This window comes from Phalaenopsis equestris, unplaced genomic scaffold, assembly GCF_001263595.1.
Source record: "Phalaenopsis equestris unplaced genomic scaffold, ASM126359v1 Scaffold000469, whole genome shotgun sequence".
Classification (NCBI taxonomy): domain Eukaryota; kingdom Viridiplantae; phylum Streptophyta; class Magnoliopsida; order Asparagales; family Orchidaceae; genus Phalaenopsis; species Phalaenopsis equestris.
In genome coordinates this window covers 681715-701070 of record NW_018164910.1, presented here as the reverse complement: position 1 = coordinate 701070, position 19356 = coordinate 681715, and the positions used below count along the sequence as shown (strand labels likewise).

Sequence of the window (19356 nt, the reverse complement as noted above, 5' to 3'; positions counted from 1 at the left end):
GTCTTCACGGGATACAGCTGTGGAGGAAACCTCCAGCAATTCACGGGAAATCTTTGCGAGAGACCTACAGAGGAAATTTTCACAAGAGGAACTCGGAGAAGAACGGACAGCAGTGAAAATTGTAGAAATAGTCAGCAACTAGACTTAGAACTTGATTCTGATACCATGTTAATAATTGCAATAGAGCAACATACTTTTATTGATAAAGGGAAGGGTATTTAAACCCATATACAATAGACATAACAAATAAAAGAAATAAAACAAAATAAAACAGAATAAATAAATAAGAAATATATAATGAGGGAATAAAAACTAATAATAAGTAACAATGGCAAGTGATTGTCGTTATAAATCTAATACATCGAGCTAACACCTAAAATTTTGACAATATATTAAAAAAATCCAAATATCGGGCATGAATCAAGATGTATTTTGAATGATAATTATAAGAGTCAAATAAAAAAATCATCGAAGCACCAATTTCAATAAATATACGGTTAAATTAAGCATCTTGACAATAAAAAACCTAGTGACACTTTAAGTGATTTAAGTGATCCAATCTGAGTTCAAATGAGTGCAGGTTAAGCGCTTGAAGTATAACTGAAAGCTTCAAGCATTAATTAGAATGTCAAATTATATTTGAATTTGGCATTCTTATGATCAAATCAAAAGGCTAAACGTACGATATATAATAATGACAAGATCATTTAATTTTAAAATTGTTAAGACACTTAAATGCTGAAAAAATGTCAATGGTTGAAGGAATACAAATTATCCGATGAAATGCATTAAAGTTTTGGCTAAATTTACCAAAACAACTCTCCCTAAATTTATAAATGGATCCTTATTTTTTTCAGAAGGGATGGAGAGCCAAGGGTAAAACTAAATCTACACTCATAATAGCATAGTTGTTAAAGTGCTTTCAAGGAAATGCAAGAAGAGAGAATTTTCTATATAAGAGTACTTTCTAGAAATCAAATTCATTTTCAAGGTAGTTGTTCATTTTTTAAGGTCACAACTATTTTAAGACAATTTTATAAACTCAAAACAATCACAATATCAAAAATTTAAAAAAAGGGAAAATATTGAATTTCCTGCCTTTTGATGCTAAAGTAGAGCGAGGTGTCCCTATATTTCAAAATCCTAAAAATTAAGGCAAAAAGGGGAGATAATTACTGAGGTGATAATTATCCATAAGTATCTTTAATGACAATGAAGAATACATTTTTTTTGGGGCAGGGGTTAGCGAGCTTCGAGCACAAAACCTTTCGGTGCAGGAGGAAACGTCCAACCATCGGGTCACCATCACATCCACATAATGAATAATACTTGGCATAACATATTATTAAAAATATTAAATCCTAATAATTAGTGTAAAAACCCAACCTATTAATGATAATTGTCCAAAACACAGTGGGAGAATATGGGTAGAGAATTACCAAGTTTATTCTGATGAACAACAATAGATTGTGTTGCACGGAATAGAACATCTGAGCAATGGAAGCCACGACCTCTCAAACGAACTGGGGCTCATTAACCTTGCCATTCCCCCAAGAAAATGGAATGACAACCCTCTTCCTCTAGGCTAAGATCCTTGAAGTGTCAATAGTGCCACCAGAGAAGGGAGAAGGGGGAAAACTAATCAACGAAGATTTTTGGTATATCCCAGATGTGACAATTAAGCGGAGTAAACCAACGTGAAACAAAAATAGTTAAGAGCCGAGATGACCAAAACATAAGATAACACAAGTTATATAGTGCAGCTCTTGTTTTAAAGTGCTTTCAAGGAAATGCAAGAAGAGAGAATTTTCTATATAAGAGTACTTTCTAGAAATCAAATTCATTTTCAAGGTAGTTGTTCATTTTTTAAGGTCACAACTATTTTAAGACAATTTTATAAACTCAAAACAATCACAATATCAAAAATTTAAAAAAAGGGAAAATATTGAATTTCCTGCCTTTTGATGCTAAAGTAGAGCGAGGTGTCCCTATATTTCAAAATCCTAAAAATTAAGGCAAAAAGGGGAGATAATTACTGAGGTGATAATTATCCATAAGTATATTTAATGACAATGAAGAATACATTTTTTTGGGGCAGGGGGTTAGCGAGCTTCGAGCACAAAACCTTTCGGTGCAGGAGGAAACTTCCAACCATCGGGTCACCATCACATCCACATAATGAATAATACTTGGCATAACATATTATTAAAAATATTAAATCCTAATAATTAGTGTAAAAACCCAACCTATTAATGATAATTGTCCAATACACAGTGGGACAATATGGGTAGAGAATTACCAAGTTTATTTTGATGAACAACAATAGATTGTGTTGCACAGAACAAAACATCTGAGCAATGGAAGCCACGACCTCTCGAACGAACTGGGGCTCATTAACCTTGCCATTCCCCCAAGAAAATGGAATGACAACCCTCTTCCTCTAGGCTAAGATCCTTGAAGTGCCAATAGTGCCACCAGAGAAGGGAGAAGGGGGAAAACTAATCAACGAAGATTTTTGGTATATCCCAGATGTGACAATTAAGCGGAGTAAACCAACGTGAAACAAAAATAGTTAGAGCCGAGATGACCAAAATATAAGATAACACAAGTTATATAGTGCAGCTCTTGTTTATGTTCTTTTTGGCTCTTTTACATAGGCAAAAACTAAATTCAAACAATAGAAATGTATAAATAAAACTCAGAATGTCACAGACAAAAAGTCTCACATCGGCTAGGTGTAGGGACGAAAAGCAGTATTTAAGTCTTGGGCTGTCCACCACCCAGAAAAGCTCTTTTGGGAGGTGACAAGTGGTATCAGAACAGATTACTGTCTACTAGGTGTGTGGACTCTCCACGGGCAACATTCAGAAAAGAATTCCAATTAATTTTGATTTATCTCTTTACAACTTCCTAGAGAGTCTAAACATGTCTGAAAAAATAAAACATCGACACAAATAATAATTAAGTAGAAAATATTCAATTTATTAGAAAATATAGTAAAAAGGAACATGTGTGGTGTAAAAGAAAGGCCTAATAATATGCGCATACAAGGCTTCACCGACTTGATCTCCTACTCTATACCCTCAAGCAAATAAAAACATGTGATGAGCAATACGTATAAAATTTACATTCAAAATAGACCAATACATTAATGTTTTAATGTTTATAAATAATTAATACAATAAATACATGAAACCACCAAATGTTCTTCTTTACTATGAACAAGATGATTATGATGTGATCCAATTGTATAAAAAAGGTTTATATATAAAAGCAAAATGGGGTGGCAAATTAGCCCAAGTCACAAGAATGTAGACAACTAAGAGCTGGACTCCATCTAGTTAAAAGCTGACAATTTCATAATAATTCAACCAGGAGATGGGCATATGAGTGTTGTGAGACAATGGCACCAAAAAAGCATTTAGGAGTTTTCAGCTCGAAAAAATGACAACTTCGTGATGGATATGCCAGCGGATCAACAAAAATGAAGTCATTGAATGGCATGTTTATATATCAACAAAATGGAGCATCATCGATTTGGAGGCTCAACAAAAAGGTTAACAAGATAGAGAATTATTGGGCCAAAGGGCTGGCAATTCTACAGGTGGATGGCATTGACATGCACATGCACATGTTGGAATTCTCGGCATGCACATGTGCTCCTAAATCGATGACTATTGGATAGCCAACAGTATGCCAATAGTTCGAGTCTTTCAAATATCCTAAGTCTGCCTACAAATGTTTCCAGAGGTATCTAAAATAAATCATAGGGCTATTTCTAAAAGGGGACCATCCCTTCCACAATGCCTTGAGCACCAATAGTTAAAAGAGGGTCACTGAGTCAAGGAACCAGACAAAGGCAAAGTATTGGCAAGAGGCACAACACAAGAGGATAGTGGCAAAAGCATCAAAGAGGGTACCCTAGAAATCTACAATTCTACACACAACAATATATATTTCTCTATTTATTTACACTTAATTCCATGAATGAAATACTCCTTCATGAACTTAAATGTGATTCTCATTATGTTGCAGAACTCGTACTCTATTTCCCGAATCATATGTTTCACAACATATTTTAATAATTCAATTGGCCATATCGAAAAGTAAATTAAGAGCGGAGTTGCAAAACCATCACAATTTATTTTATATTTTAACATTGACGCATCCAAATTATCTCTTCATTTCACCATATCTCAGAGTAGGGAGAAAGATAAATGAAACTGCTCAGACTTCATGAGAAAAATACAACAAAACACAAATTTGATATATAAAAGGAAGTTCATAATACAATAATAAACAAACAATACTTATCTGAAACTCTTTTTTACAGCAAATCATTTGTAGCCTCTTAAGAAATATAGGAAGAAGAAATCTCTCACTTCTCTCCCTCTCCAACACTTCTTAGAGATTGATTCACACTTAAACTCACCACAAAAACTCAAAACTATAAAGAAAATAAATGACTAATGGTATGGAATAGAGTGAAATGTCGTAAAGTGGCAAGGAGGAGTCGAAGAGATGTGAAAGGGGCTGCTTTTCTGATCAATTTCGGCTCTAAATAGAGCCTAGAGTCGGTTCTCTAATAGGTGCATCTAAAAACTCTTCAAAAAACGTCCAAATTTGATGAATTTTCTAGAGGTGCCAGTGGCCATCTAATTAAATCTGCCTTCTTTGTCAAATCGCGCCGTCGGCGCAGAACAATTTTTCAAAATCTTTATTTTGACTCCAAATTTCATCATTTTTGCTTCTTTTTTGCTCCAAGTCCTAAAAATTAACAATCTGCAATAAAACACAAAAAATATATTCTATTAAAGTGCAATATCTCCAAAAATGTGTATAAAATATGGGTCTAAAAATGCATATATTTTTTTGTGTATCAGTTAGCATATCTTGATAGGCATGTTTCCCAAGAATGGTAAGATGATGGGCCAATTATCCCAAGTCCCAAGAAAATAAGCCAACTATCTTTGATCTCCTTTGCATAAGATATACTTGAACAAACTAACATAAGTGACGAGTCGTGGACCGAGGTACCAAGTCAACAAAAAGCCAACGACGAGCAAATTTGGTGTGATTTGTATGTTATTGCCAAGTCGTGTAAGAGGCAGTGCAGAAGAGTCATGGAGAGCATTGAGAACTCGACCATAGAGACAGCAAAGGAAATGCCTATAACAAAACATATCACAAAAATGCCAGGATAGAGAGCTAATAGCTTTAGGATCAACCTTGGAGGGCAGCTTTCTGAAGCAAGCTCCTTGAGAAAACTTACCAAGATGTCAGCAGAATTATAACTACCAATAAAGACTTGGGTGATGCCGATGTGATACTCCATAATGCTAGAAACTTGAAGCCAACCATGACGAAGCCACAAATATAGTTCGGCTCCTCGAGACGACTTGTAGAAGCATCAACAAATTGTAATCATCATGAGGGCTTAAAAGACAACGACAAGGTGACGAAAGGTAGTAGGCCCAATGTCGAGAAAATCATTATGGGATAACCAGAAAGGACATCAACAAGGTGAAGTAAAAGAGACCCAAGGGGTAAAGAGAAAGATATCAACGAAAACAAATTGCTGACAAGTGCAATGAGAGGCTTCATTAATCGTAGTGTTGACGCCATAAAAAACACATGGATGGATAGGAGCCACTGGCTGAGAAGACACCCAAGAGTTGTCAGGCCAAAATTTCAAAATTCTAAAGCCTGTATTATGGAATATTGGAGAAGATCCAGATCATTAAAATGGCATGAAGATGCCAAAATTCTAGGAGAAGATCCAGATCATTAAAATGGCATGAAGATGTGAACTAATAAAAAACTAATCCATAAAAGAGATTAATAAAAACCTGGTCTAAGAGTTACTTTATAGAGATATAACACCAAGTATAATCATCACACAAGAAAACTTCATATATATAAAGGCATATAGAAGAGATAAAAATTTTATTAATTCGCCAACTAAGCACAAAAAATTTCATGAGTAGAAGAAGAATTATCATAATAAGTCACCTTCATTCGTACTTTGTGTTAACTTACATAGGCTCACTGTCATTTAGTACTATTTCATACAAATATTGTTGGTGAAATGTTATTAAATCGCTTGATCCGTTGGCAATTAAGGCATGTTATCACGAAGAACAAATTTTGCAAAGATTGAAACAAATGAAGAATGAATATGAAACTGTTATTGTTTTACCTCTTTATGATTAATACTCGCCAATTACAGCATATTAAATAGTGTTTATGAGTAGAGAGTAGATGGTATGGAGATTTAGATATTACCCAAGCTATCAATTAATCGAATCAGTAACCAAACTTGCATGAGCCAATTGTCCAAATGCAAAGACTATTTGACCATTTGACAAGGATTTCTTGAACAACATTTTTTTGTAGTGACATTATTACAAATTTTTTGAGTTTATGGATAGCAATTAAGATTGCTAACTTAAGGAAACTAATGAAAAAAATCCCTTAAACTTTTTCTCTAGTTTAAGAATAAAAATATCAATTTTGCATAATAGAAGATATAGTACGAGAGAAAATCATACCTGCTAATTTATGAAAGGTGACAATCTTTTCCACAAACCCATATGGAGAAAAAACTTGATGCAACACTTCCACCGTTATAGGGTAGAGCAATGAATGTATTGTAACTAAAAGAATTCGATTGGGCTCCACTCCCTAGATCACCAACAATAGATGTTCAAAGACAAAAACTTAAAAAATTAAATATCGAGGAAACATATTAAAAATTAAAAAAAATAAAAAAAGTTCACATAAGCTTGATATTAATAAAGATTAATACATTGCAAACAAATTGTTTGAACATCAATCCATGAAGCTTGATATATCAAGCATGATATTTTAGAAAAACAGAATGTTGAGAAGATATGAAGGTATACTCATTAATAGAGTTATTATTATCAAACACCTATGTAACATGTCAAGAAATATGTCTAATATGCCTTCATAAACTACATGGGGGATTTCCATACATACCATTAAATTCTTATGTTTTTACATATCTAACATATAAATCTCATATTTACTTACAAAACAACATAATGTCTCAATCAGATGAAAGCTTATGCATGAAAAATTGTAACTCGCTTTAAAAAAGTCAATTTTAATGGTATTTATATAATGGGGGTGTAAGTGAGTCAAGCTGACTCGTGAGCCAGCACGAGCTCAACTCGATTAGTGGCCCGTAAACAGAGCTTGATGACCTAACAAGCCAAGCTCAAGTCATCCCCGACTCGACTTGTTAGCTCTTAGATCAGCTCGTTTAAAAAAATAATTAATTAAAAAAAATTACTCAAAATATATTAAAATTCAAGAAATTTTCAATAAATTATTCAAAATGTTAAAAAAATGATATTATACATTTTATATCAAGTTATGTCATATTAATTATCCCTAGAATACTAATTCTATTTGTCATTTTATTATAATACTAGCGTAGATTACTATTTTTTCTCTCTTTCATACTAAACAAGTTGGCTAGTGAGCTGGTTCGAACTTATAGAATTAAACTTGAAATCGATCAATTAATCAAGTCGAGTTCAAGACAAGATTGGCTCGAGCTCGGCTCGACTTTTTTACACCCCTATTTATATATGATTTAAAGATAGGTTGTTATATAAATAAACATAAAGATTTATAGTATTTTGGCTATATCTAGAGCCTCCGTCAAATCCCCATGCTTCGTATTGAAGATACAAACTATACAAACTTCCACCTCTTTACAACCAAGAATGAAAATGCGAACCCCTAGACACTTTGGTACTTTTACAAGCTTAAAACCTACCTAGAAGCCTTTTTCTAGGCTAAAGGATAACCAAAACTAAGCAACAGAACACTAACACAAATTTGAAACTGAAAATAAATGTTGTTACAAGGGGATCAATAATGTGCAAGTATTAAAACCAAATGAAACCATCTGAGCATTTATATGTGATGAAATGGATTTTAAAAATGAATACCCAAGTAATGTAAACACTCTAAACATATTCCTCAAGGAAGGTTAGACAAATGAAAGCTAAGATGGGTAGAAGAACTTGAGCACAAAAAATTCACATGAAGAGAGGCTAAAAGCATGTAGAAGGCCCTGGGAGAAAGAGCTTAGAGATAAGCAAATTCAAGAATTGTTATTCTCCATGTTTAGAGGTCGTATTTTAAGTTGTTTTATACTACTAAATATGATCAAATACTTCTGAGGACCTTGGACACCATTTAACCTTGCAAAATCTTTTTATTATTCAAGATTATAACCATCTCTTTGTGCCACTCTAAAAGACAAACTAAGCTTCAAAAGATCTCAACCACTGTCAATATATATCTAAAGAGAGGTTAAGCTGATTAAAGCATAGAGTAGTGGAATAACCTAAGCATAAAAAGATTAGGCTTGGAGAAGGCTTGGAAGTAAGATCCTTGATATAGATGCATTCCAGTACCTCTTTTTTTATAATTAAAGTTCCTATTTATATATGAAATGTAGCAAAGAAAAGATAAATAGGTAACCCAATAAAATATAAGTGGCAAAATATGCATTTTTATATAAGAGCATCCAATACTTACAACCAATTAAATTTGGAGATATAAAAAACAAAATGATGGATATAGAAGGTGCTCAACAAATAAGGATCAATTTTTGGTGTGTTAATCTCAAAAGTAGTGATAAGGAACCCATAAGAGCATCAAAACTATAGAAATGTACAATGAATAAAAAAAAAACAAAATATCAACGTTGGTTGTTCTGTGTCAGGAATCAAGCGATTAAAATCAATCAGCCTCAAACAATCTGCTTATTGGTTAATTTTGCTTCAAGATTGGCCAGAGGGAAATGGGTCAATTAGATATTTAGAAAGGTTTGGTCAATTTAGCTCAGGAATTGATCAAACATAATTTGTAAATTCGTTCTTAAACCATTCCCTTGTTCAAAATTGAATACCAAAAATGACCGATTTTAAACAATAAAAGACTTTTCAAATAGATAAAGTGATTCAAATCACATTTTGAGAAGCTTTTCTAATTGACATGCGAAGGCCCTATATATGCATTAACACTACAGAAACATGAAATAAGAAATGAAAAAGGAGAAGAAAAAATGCTTTGTAGAATCAAAAATCGACAACAATCAAAATAGTTGGATGATGCCAGAACATAATTAATCAACTCAAATAAAGCCTAAGAAGTAAAGAAGTTTATAAAAATAATCTTGCAAGTACAAATCAATTAAGCAAAGACAAACGCAATAAGGAGTTTTTAAGTAATAATCACAATTCTCGCATTACATTTGTTCAAAATTCTTAAATATGATTAGTCATAAATTTCAAAATCAATTGAAACTACACATCGTAAATTGAGTACAGCAATATCCAAAACCAAAACCACAAATTTGTTCAGGTTCAAATGTTTTACTCATGAAATTGGTTTGTATGATAATTTGAAAAAAAATACCCCCAAAAACTTTGAGCATGACCAAAAATAAATAAACAAAGCTGACTGCCAAACCAACTAACAGCCTTACAACTACATAGGCAAAAAATAGATGAAAATTCATATTTCTCATAAATGTAATATAATAAAATAAAGCACTTAAAAATCCATCATAGCAGTAAATTTTGATGTGAATCAAATGACATAATATTATTTGAGAATCATTAAAACTTATCATTATCATTCTTGCAAATCACATATTACATTCTTATAATTTTAATCATATAGTATATTAGATATGTTTTCTTAATTAAAATTTACTCATGCAATAGAATGAATACGAGAAATCCTCCATGCTGCAACTACTAGGTCTCCATCCAATAAAACGAGATGGAAGATTGAAACCATCAAACAAAACCATAGAAACTTAAAATTCCGATAAAAATATGAAACTAAAACTGCATATTTAAGCTTTATTATTTACAATAATATTGCGAAAAAACAAGTGATCAAAACATCCTATTAACATATTTAGGTTATTTTGAACTCATGCCTAAAAGCCCAACTATATTATTTTGTTTAGAAAGTTTGCAACTCAGGCAACAAAAAGTACCACTTGAAAGAAGAAACAATGAAGATTGATATTTTCAAGCTATAAGCATTATACTTATAAGACCGACCATGTTATATGAAATCAGTTGTATATGCTCAATTTTAACAAAGATCAAAACCAAATCACCAACTCAGCTCTTAAAACAATAAAATATTTAGCAAATTATTAACTACTAGCATAAGAATGAACCTGCTCACCGCCTTTGCTTCCTAAATAGTTGGGATCCATTGCTGTTAGTTCTTGATGTGATGAGAATTGCATGTAGACATTCCTTCCCCTTAAATGACAAATATTAGCATAGTCATGGTACAAAACATTATAGAAATATTTAAATACATACCACTCAATTCATATGTATTTACATATCTAACACCTAAACTTTAAATTTTACATACATAGCATCTAACTTATGCATGAAGAGGTGTATTTAACCTTTTAAAAGTTAAAATGGCGGTTATTTTTATGTGATATGAAAAATTTGGGCGGTATTAATGTAAAAAGTAAAGTTTAAGCGTTAAATAAGTAAATACTTAGGAATTGGATGGTCTGTATGTGAATGAACCAACATTATAACATTTCTTTAACAAAGATCATTACAAGTCACAACTTCTTCTAGCCAAATATCACAAACAAAGAACAACATTAAAATGGATATAAATCCCAATGTCACAAAAAAATCTTGAATTTAACATATCCAAAATTGGGGACAGCTCAATTCTCAGGCAAGGTAGCAACTTTACATCAAAATTTATACTCATTGAAAATGTTTTTTACAGTCATTACGACAATCATACATTTTTTGTGATCATATTATTAGAGGAGAAAGATTTCAACCAAACCTGTAAGCATAGAAAACAAAGAAACGGTTTTAATAGATAATCTACAAACTGCAGTTAAGCAAAACTCAATTCAGTGGTCTAACTAGCATTATGCATATTTCTTGTGATTTCATTATTACATAGGAAAAAACAGGCATTTCCAAACAACAACAACAACAACAACAACAAAGCCTTAGTGATTTCATTATTACATAGGAAAAAACAGGCGTTTCCAAACAGCAACAACAACAACAAAGCCTTAATCCCGCTACATGGGGTCGGCTACATGAATCTTTTTTCTCCATTGCGTCCTATTTAGTGTCATATTTTCATTTATTTCTAAAAAATAAAGATCATTTTTTATAGAATAAGCCCCAGTGATCCTAGGTCTACCCCTGCCTTTCTTAACATAAGTCGAATCTAAAACATCTACTCTCCTAATCGGATCATCAGATGGTCGATTTTTAATGTGAACAAACCATCTAAGATGACTCTCTCTAATTTTGTCCGTCACTGGAGCTACATCAACCCTATCACGGAGATATTCATTTCGCGTTTCCAGGCATACTGTTAAATTCATATGTATTTACATATCTGCCAGCTAAACATTACTTTTTACATAAATAACAACCAAACGTTTCATATTACATAAAAAAATCATTAGTTTAACTTTTAAGAAGTGAAATACACATTTTCATGCATATGTAAGGTGGCAAATATGTTAAAGTTGGAAGTGTAGGTGTTAGATATGTAAATACATAAGAGTTGAGTGGTATATATGTGCAGCTTCCAAAAATAAAAAAAACAAATTTAACAGCATTGAATGATAATCTAAGACAAACAGAATTTTATTGCAGTGGCCTCACCTAATGCTTGGTTGGACAGTTCCATAATACTGCAGAACATTATCAGCTGTAGAAACATCATACATCTGAATAAGAGCCTGACACCATATAACCAAAATTAAAACATAACTAACATTTTCATATGAATATAAGTTTTCCATAACAATTCTTGAAAACAAAAAATGGGACTTACATACCACACAATTCTTATGTATTTACATACCAGCATCCAAAATTTGATATTTACACTTATAACATCTTGTTGTCATAAATCTATGCATAAAAAAGTTGTATTTCACTATTAAAAATATAGTGCCAGCGGTACTTTTGATGTGAGTTAAGGCTTTGAATGTTATGCATGTAAATATGAAGGTTTAGGTGTTAGATAGGTTAATACAAGAGAATTGTATGTAAATCCCTCAAGAAAAATCACAAAATGGCCAAAAAAAAAAAATTTAAAAACCTGATTTTTTGCCCTTAATATGACAAGCTTCACAACCACGCCGAAGGGCTGCACCAACTGAAGAAGATCATTCTGGAAACCAAAAACAATTAGTAAGTTGCAATTTCTGCTCACATCCGAAAGCAAAATCGAATAAAATTCATCACAAACATCAAACACACCTCATTAATCTCGTGTCCCACATTCCGAACATGAATGACCTTGGAGGGCTCCATCATTTTCGGCTGACGATCTCCTCTGATAATCGTACAACATTGCAATATCAAATTTCTTCTTCCATGCCGTCAGTCGAACCAAAAACGCAAGCAACGTAAGAAAATAAGGGATGCAGAGAGAGAGCTTACGGAATGAAATGGAGGGCGGGAGTATTCTGAGCTTTTTAGGGTTTTGGGTGTTGAAAAAGAAAACCGAAATCAATGGATCCCCTAGCCAAAGCTGATGCTGCTCCCGCTTCGCCGGGTTCTCGCTGCCCTCTTAGAATCGAGAACAAGCTTTGTCGTTTGTAGGAATGGAGTGAATTGATTGCAAGGCAAACGAATTTGCTCGGCAATGCCGCTGCCCTACAAGTGAGCTCTTATTCCGGCACACAAGTCCCGATCCGATGTTCATGAAGTGTGGGAGTGTGGGTTCTTAGGAGGTGAGCTCCTATTGGGGGATTTTACACACAAGTTTTATTAATTTGCATATCTAATATCTAAATATTCATATTTATATAAATACCCTCAAATATTTAATAGAATATGATGATGACTAATAATATGAAAGAGTTAGTGGTCACATAAGAGCACCATATATGTATAAGTGAGGGTCACATGTTATCAAGGGCAAACTCAAGTAGGGTCAGGGGGGCAACTGTTTCTCTCAAATTCATATTTTCACTTATATGGGAGAGCAACTTTGTCTTCTATCTCTCCTAAAATATTACTTTGTCTTTTGTTTCCCTAACCCTTCTCACATTGGGTCTACCGAGGCAATTTGCTTGAAAGAGGTCGATTTCGCGCCTGCATGTTACTACTTTTCAACATTGACAATGATAAAAATTATAATATCTTTTATATTATCAAAGTTATGTACTTTATAAAGAATCATTGTTCTGTAAATATTTTTTTATTTAATTGATTTTTTTCTCTTTGGACAAATATTTATAAATTATCCAATTTAAAAATTTATATATATATATATATATATATATATATATATATTAAAAATGAGTGAGGGTCACACTCAACTGTATTAAAAATGAAAATTATTAAAAGGTAAAGACATAACAAGACAAGTAAACACAGCCCAAGAAAAAAAAAAACCAAACAAAAAACACTAACACAATGCAAAACAATTAAACCAACAGATAAAAACAAATAAAAATTGGCGAGCAACAATAATAGCCAAGTCTTGAGACAAAAAAAAAGACCAACAACCAATAACGATTACGAAGAAGAAAGCCCCAAAAGAAGTGTCCATGAAGAAGAAACTAGTAGTTGAGAAGAGGAGCTATCCAAGAAAAGTTTGAAAGGCAAAAACAACAATGATAGCTCCCAAAGTCAGGCAAAACCAACATAAACCATAAAGAAGAGACCAACAATAGAGATCAAGAGCTATCCAACGGAGTCTAGAAGGCCAAAACAACATATGCAAAAAACAAACACAGAGAAGACCAAAAAGAGAGCAAAGAAGACATAACAATAAACTATATAAAGACAGAAAAAAAACATGGAACCAAGACAGAAAAAAATAAACAAAAACCAACCAAACCAATGATTAACAAACAACATCCAAAGACAGGCAAAAACAAACACCACCTACAATTAGCAATCCAAAAGAAGATGAGAAGGCAAGAAAAAAAAAGCTGCAAAATAGAAGCACATAAAAGATGAAGCCTAAAGCAAAGATGAAAAATGAAAAATGAAAAATTAAGCTCATAAACTTACCTAAAAGTAAAAAATTAAAATTCTTTCAAATATCATATATAACTAAAATCATTAGAGAAAAATGTTTTCATTCTTTTTGTAACTTTGGAGATGTCAGTTTGTCTTACCATTGCCATATAATTCTCCTTCCAAATAAATCTCATTTGAATCATGGAGATGAATTAAATAAGAGAAAAACCAAAAATTAAGAAAATACGACAAAAAATAGATGAACAATTATAAAAAGAACATTGAGAAATTTCATAAGGAAACTTTCGTGTGATAGCCTAAGAGCTTACGTCCGAACGAAATCAGAATGGAAATGCCCAGGAAACATATTTGCAAAGAAAACCCCAACCACGAAATCAACTTTTTGTGCTTGTTTTGGGTTCAAGAGTACTCCTAAAGGAACTATTCCTTTGGTTAATTACAACTTGGGGGATGCCCTATAATACTCTTGATAAAAAAGGGTTTGCTTGCATAATTTATTATATCTGGTTATTTAGGAAACCCAAAGGATTTTAATCATCTCAAGTAGGAGAATCATGATGCTTTCAATACTTATGTCAAGCCATAAAGCAAAAGCTGAACTAACATATCCACTACGGGCAACAACACCCAGGCATGTAGGTCCCATGAGACGATATCAATGATATCTCAAGAGAACCCACAGGGCTCATATGTGTTAATGGAAAGAAGAGGAATTCCTAAGTAAGTAGAAGCAGTTAGGTCATAATACAATGGATTCATTATTCTGAGCTATGGAGACCCTAAGTCTACCTGGTATAGAGGTACTCAACCCAACCTGACCAAAGATACCATGTCAGCAAACCATGCATTATGTCGTCCAACGAGACCTCAGTAGCCCTAAGGTCAAAAGAATGAAACTATAGTTCATATGACACACTAAGAGGTAGATGTTGTAGAGGATGAGACTTATACATATCAATTAAATGACGAAGAAGCAGCTGAAGTGTAGGAAGAAACGGTGTCCAACTGCAAAACTAGAACCGTCCCATAAAGGTCTTACTCCTCTGTATGGGTTGGGGGAGCCTCTAACATCCTAGCCATACTAGAAAATCTCCTATGTAGAAATTTAGGCTTGACCACGTTGATTTAAGGAACATGGGGGCTCTTCCTTGGGACATGCAAAATGATGTAGTTATTTGCAATTAAGTTTAAATGTAGAGGCCCTATAGAGATGATTTGGGATATAGTCATGCAATGATGTTTGTTTTCAATCAAGTCGGAAGGTCATGCAGAAAAGTAAAAGCACTTAGAAAAGAAAATGCTCATTTTAAAGTTTGGATATTTCAATCCTAATTTTTTATTTATCTTGAATATTTTATTATTAGGATTTTTGTAGAAAATTTACAATTTAGGGTCCTTGAAGTGCCTAAATTGCATTTTCGTAAGAGCCCAAACAAACCATAAGCTAAGAAAAGGCAAATGGCAAGCACACTGCAACAAGTAAAGCAGTCAAATAAAAAATATATAACAATCTGGTAACACTGGATCTGCAACATATCCCATGAAAGCAGGAAAAACAAACGAACTCCTCATATACCTGTCTGATCCTAATTCTATACATGAATATGAATTCAGAACTAAGATACGAAACAAGATCAGCTGCTCTTGTTCCTCATCACTTGGTTTGATGCATCATGCACCTAGGAACCCATATCCATATTTTATTTCACATACAAACTCAATCCTAAGGACTTTAGTTAAATACATGAAAAAGTAAGAAAAAAGCAACTCGACTTGCAAAAGAGTTAGCACAGTTTCTATCATACAACACATATTAGCCATGCATGGCGAAAGGAGAGCTTGGCAACATCTGCAAAAAATGTTATCTTTTAAATTATTATTTGCTCTTCCCTTTTTTATTTGTGTTAAGGCATGGCTCCTTGCACAGAAAGCCGCCTCTAACATACTATTGGGTAAGTCCGTACCCAACAAACACACAAAAAGATGTTTGGCTAGGGCAACGAAACCAACAGAGAACAAAAGTCAGGACATAAAAAAAGACTACATAAGCACCCCAATCCTAGTCTAGCACACTTCTATCAAGTAGTGTCTTAGTCACAACATCTAATGTGTGCAAAGATGTAGGGGTAAAGCTCTCGTATTACTTTGGTGAGGTCGTCGATTCCGACCCTGTTTCAAGGATTCAAGGGGTCTAATGTATGTCACCCAAAAGAATTTTAAAAGAGTTGGCCTTACATATGACCTAATTTTGCTAATTGCGTTGTTTTAAAAATATAGCATGTTATTAAATGCAAGCCCGCATTACACAAGGGGACATAAATTAGATTCCTTAGAATCTTAGCACAATCATACTTTTGTTGATCCCAATGCAATAACTCACATTGCTCACTGAGATTTACTTAGAAACAATACTCGTTAAAGCGTCGCAACCAACACTGGATCACCCACCTAGCAAATTTAACTTGCTATCAAGACACCAGACAATGCACATACAAGTATGCAAGAAGATTCAACATATCATGATCACTCGATCGAGGTACGATTGATCAAGACCGGCGCCGAAAGGAGACTAAGTATCAAGTATAATGTAAATAACAAACTTGTGATACATGTGAAGTGATGCAATCAAGTGTGCACACATTGTGCACTCAATGGGTTCAATGGCTCTGAGGCATGACCCAAATTGAGCATACAGCATGAACCGCTTATAAAATTCAAGTGTATTGCTATAAGAGGATAGGCGACATGTCCTCCATTTAGAAAATTCACATACCTTCGGGCTAGCATTGCTAGCTACCGCACACCAAAGATATGCAAATAGCAAGCCACACACATATGGTGGTATTTGTGTGCAATAATACCACAAGTGTTGGTGCTCATCGAGACACCAAGTGTAAGCAAATGTCAAAGGCAAAATTTGATTTTTCATGCAATGAGTTTAACATATCACATATTAAAAAAAAAATTGTGCACATAAACAAGGACATAATTCATGTTATGCAAGCAGTGCAAATACATATGCGACAAACGCAAATGAATTTGATCAATCGACCTATTGGATCGATCGGGGTGGTCGACCTAATCCCACGGCCTACGAGGGTCGGTCAAGCCATGATAGCCAATCAAACCGAAGTAATTAGTTGATCGGGTAAGGGCGGCTGATCAAGTTGGAGTGATCAATCGATCGGGTCAGGGCGACCGATTGAGCCGCTTTGGTCAGTCAATTAGGCTAGGGCGGCTGATCGAGCTAAAGTGATGTATGTGAAATGCTACATGCAATCATCAAGCAGGGACATGCAAGATAATGAAAACCAACGTGTACAACAGCAAGCTAGACTCATTATATCATTCTCACATAGGATTCCAGGCTTTGATTTATGGATTTGTAGCGAGACTACCTCCGATGAAGAGGGTGAAGGGTTTTCTTCAATTCTTCAAAAAACTCCTCACAATTTAGAGAATGAAAGAACCAAGAAATATCTCAAGAGTCCTTGAAAATTTTAACTGTGAAACCATCAGGACCACAAATCTCATTGAACTCAATAGAAAAAGGCTTGCTTAATCTCACAATTAGAAAATTCTTAAATCTTTTTCAGAAAAAAAACCATGAAATTAATATAAGAAGAATATGAAATAATGTCATGAATGAGTTGAGCATGGATGTTCAGTAGGGCAAAATTAATGATAGAAGAATTTCATTTTATCCAAATTCTAAAAAAGAATCAATGAAATAAAAATTATTAACAATTTTTTTTTCTAAAAAAAGTAAAAATTTAATTAATTAGAATGAAAAGGATCAGAAATTGTAGCAATAGAAATTTTAATTTTCAGTAAATAGAAAAATTAAATTACTTGATAAGATGCATACAGTAAAAATATGTATTTGATGCATCATCATTAAATGTTATCATTTGGAACAAATCTCGAAGAGTTTTTGAACAAAAAAAAAAAAAAATTAGATTGAAATTAAGTATTAAAGAAGTCCTCGATTTCAACAAGTTTTAATTAACTGATCGTCTCGGCAAAACGAGTCTGATGATACCAAAATTGGTTTAATCCAAGTCCAATCAAGTCCGAATCAAGTTATTAAAGCACATTTGGAGACTTAAGATCATTAATTGAATGATCAAATGAACTCCAAATTTCACATACTCATAATCAAATTGAGTATCTCAATGAGAGGAATCCAGCAAGCCTAAGCTCGCCTAATTCTGAGGTCATTAACACTCTCAAATCATTAAAAATTCTGATAATCAATGGGGATCAATATGAGTTGTCTGATCAGGTGGTTGTGAAAGTTATTCACCAAAGAACCAAAATGCCCCTCACTCAAAAGTCTATTAATAGACTCACTCTCTTCACTTAAACGAGGGAGAAGTCTAATTCAAGTGATATTTTGGACCGAAACTTAGTAATAACTTTTGATCTTCGTAGCCACTGATCATTTACGATTATTGCACGTCTGCTGTCATCGACAACCGCCAATCTCCCTTGCTTGTCGCCGCCGGTAAACTTTGTTTGTTGACTACATATCCTAAAAACAGTGTAATGAATAATGTCGCATTAAAAACCGAGCGATAACTTCCGACCTTTGTAGTCGTCGACCACCATCGCCACCTCTACTCGCCCCCACAGGCAAACTCTAATCACTAATGGCATATCCTAAATATGGTGTAACGAATAACATCGTGTTGAAGATTCAACAATAACTTTGGACCTCTGTAACCGCCAACCAACCGTCATCCACCAATTTGGGCCTCCCTTACTCGTCACCATCACCAAACTTTGTGTGCTAATGTTGTATCCCAAATACAGTATAACGAATAATGTCATATTGAAGATCCGACGACAACTCTCGACAACAATTGATTAAGACTGCCGTATTTAGAATATGATGCATTTCTCTAGACTCATGAACTTTTTCCTACATTGTATTTGGTGTAAAATTATAACTCCGCTCTCCGGATTGTAGAAAAAAAGTGTATCTTTATACTTACATGCTTATCTTGGATTACTTTATCTAGACTGTGATTTTTTCAGAAGTTTTTAAAATTAAAAAAAAAAATTATTCTCTCATTCTACTAATTTCAAATTATACGTGTGATAGATATCCATACAATACTAAGACGTTAAATTATCACCCTACCTCGGCCGCCACACAACAATATTATTTATAAGGAAAAAAGTATGATTTATAAATATTAAAATATTACTCTCAAATAAAGTTTATAGTAAAGATTTTAAATAATAGTGTAAATGATTTTAACAAGATATGCTT

General features: G+C 33.4%; 1 protein-coding gene across 1 annotated transcript in view; it reads right to left on the bottom strand.

The window, feature by feature from the left end:
- The window catches only part of LOC110027952 (polypyrimidine tract-binding protein homolog 3-like), a 32376-nt gene extending 19559 nt beyond the window's left edge, over positions 1–12817 (bottom strand). Inside the window, exons 1-6 of the mRNA XM_020729614.1 lie at positions 12525–12817; positions 12342–12417; positions 12181–12252; positions 11739–11815; positions 10244–10331; positions 6552–6684 (exon numbers count right to left, since the gene is read on the bottom strand). Of these exons, the coding sequence (XP_020585273.1) occupies positions 6552–6684; positions 10244–10331; positions 11739–11815; positions 12181–12252; positions 12342–12398 (427 nt within the window). The 5' untranslated portion in view covers positions 12399–12417; positions 12525–12817. The remainder of the gene's footprint in view (positions 1–6551; positions 6685–10243; positions 10332–11738; positions 11816–12180; positions 12253–12341; positions 12418–12524) is intronic.
- Between the last annotated feature and the right edge of the window lie 6539 nt (positions 12818–19356).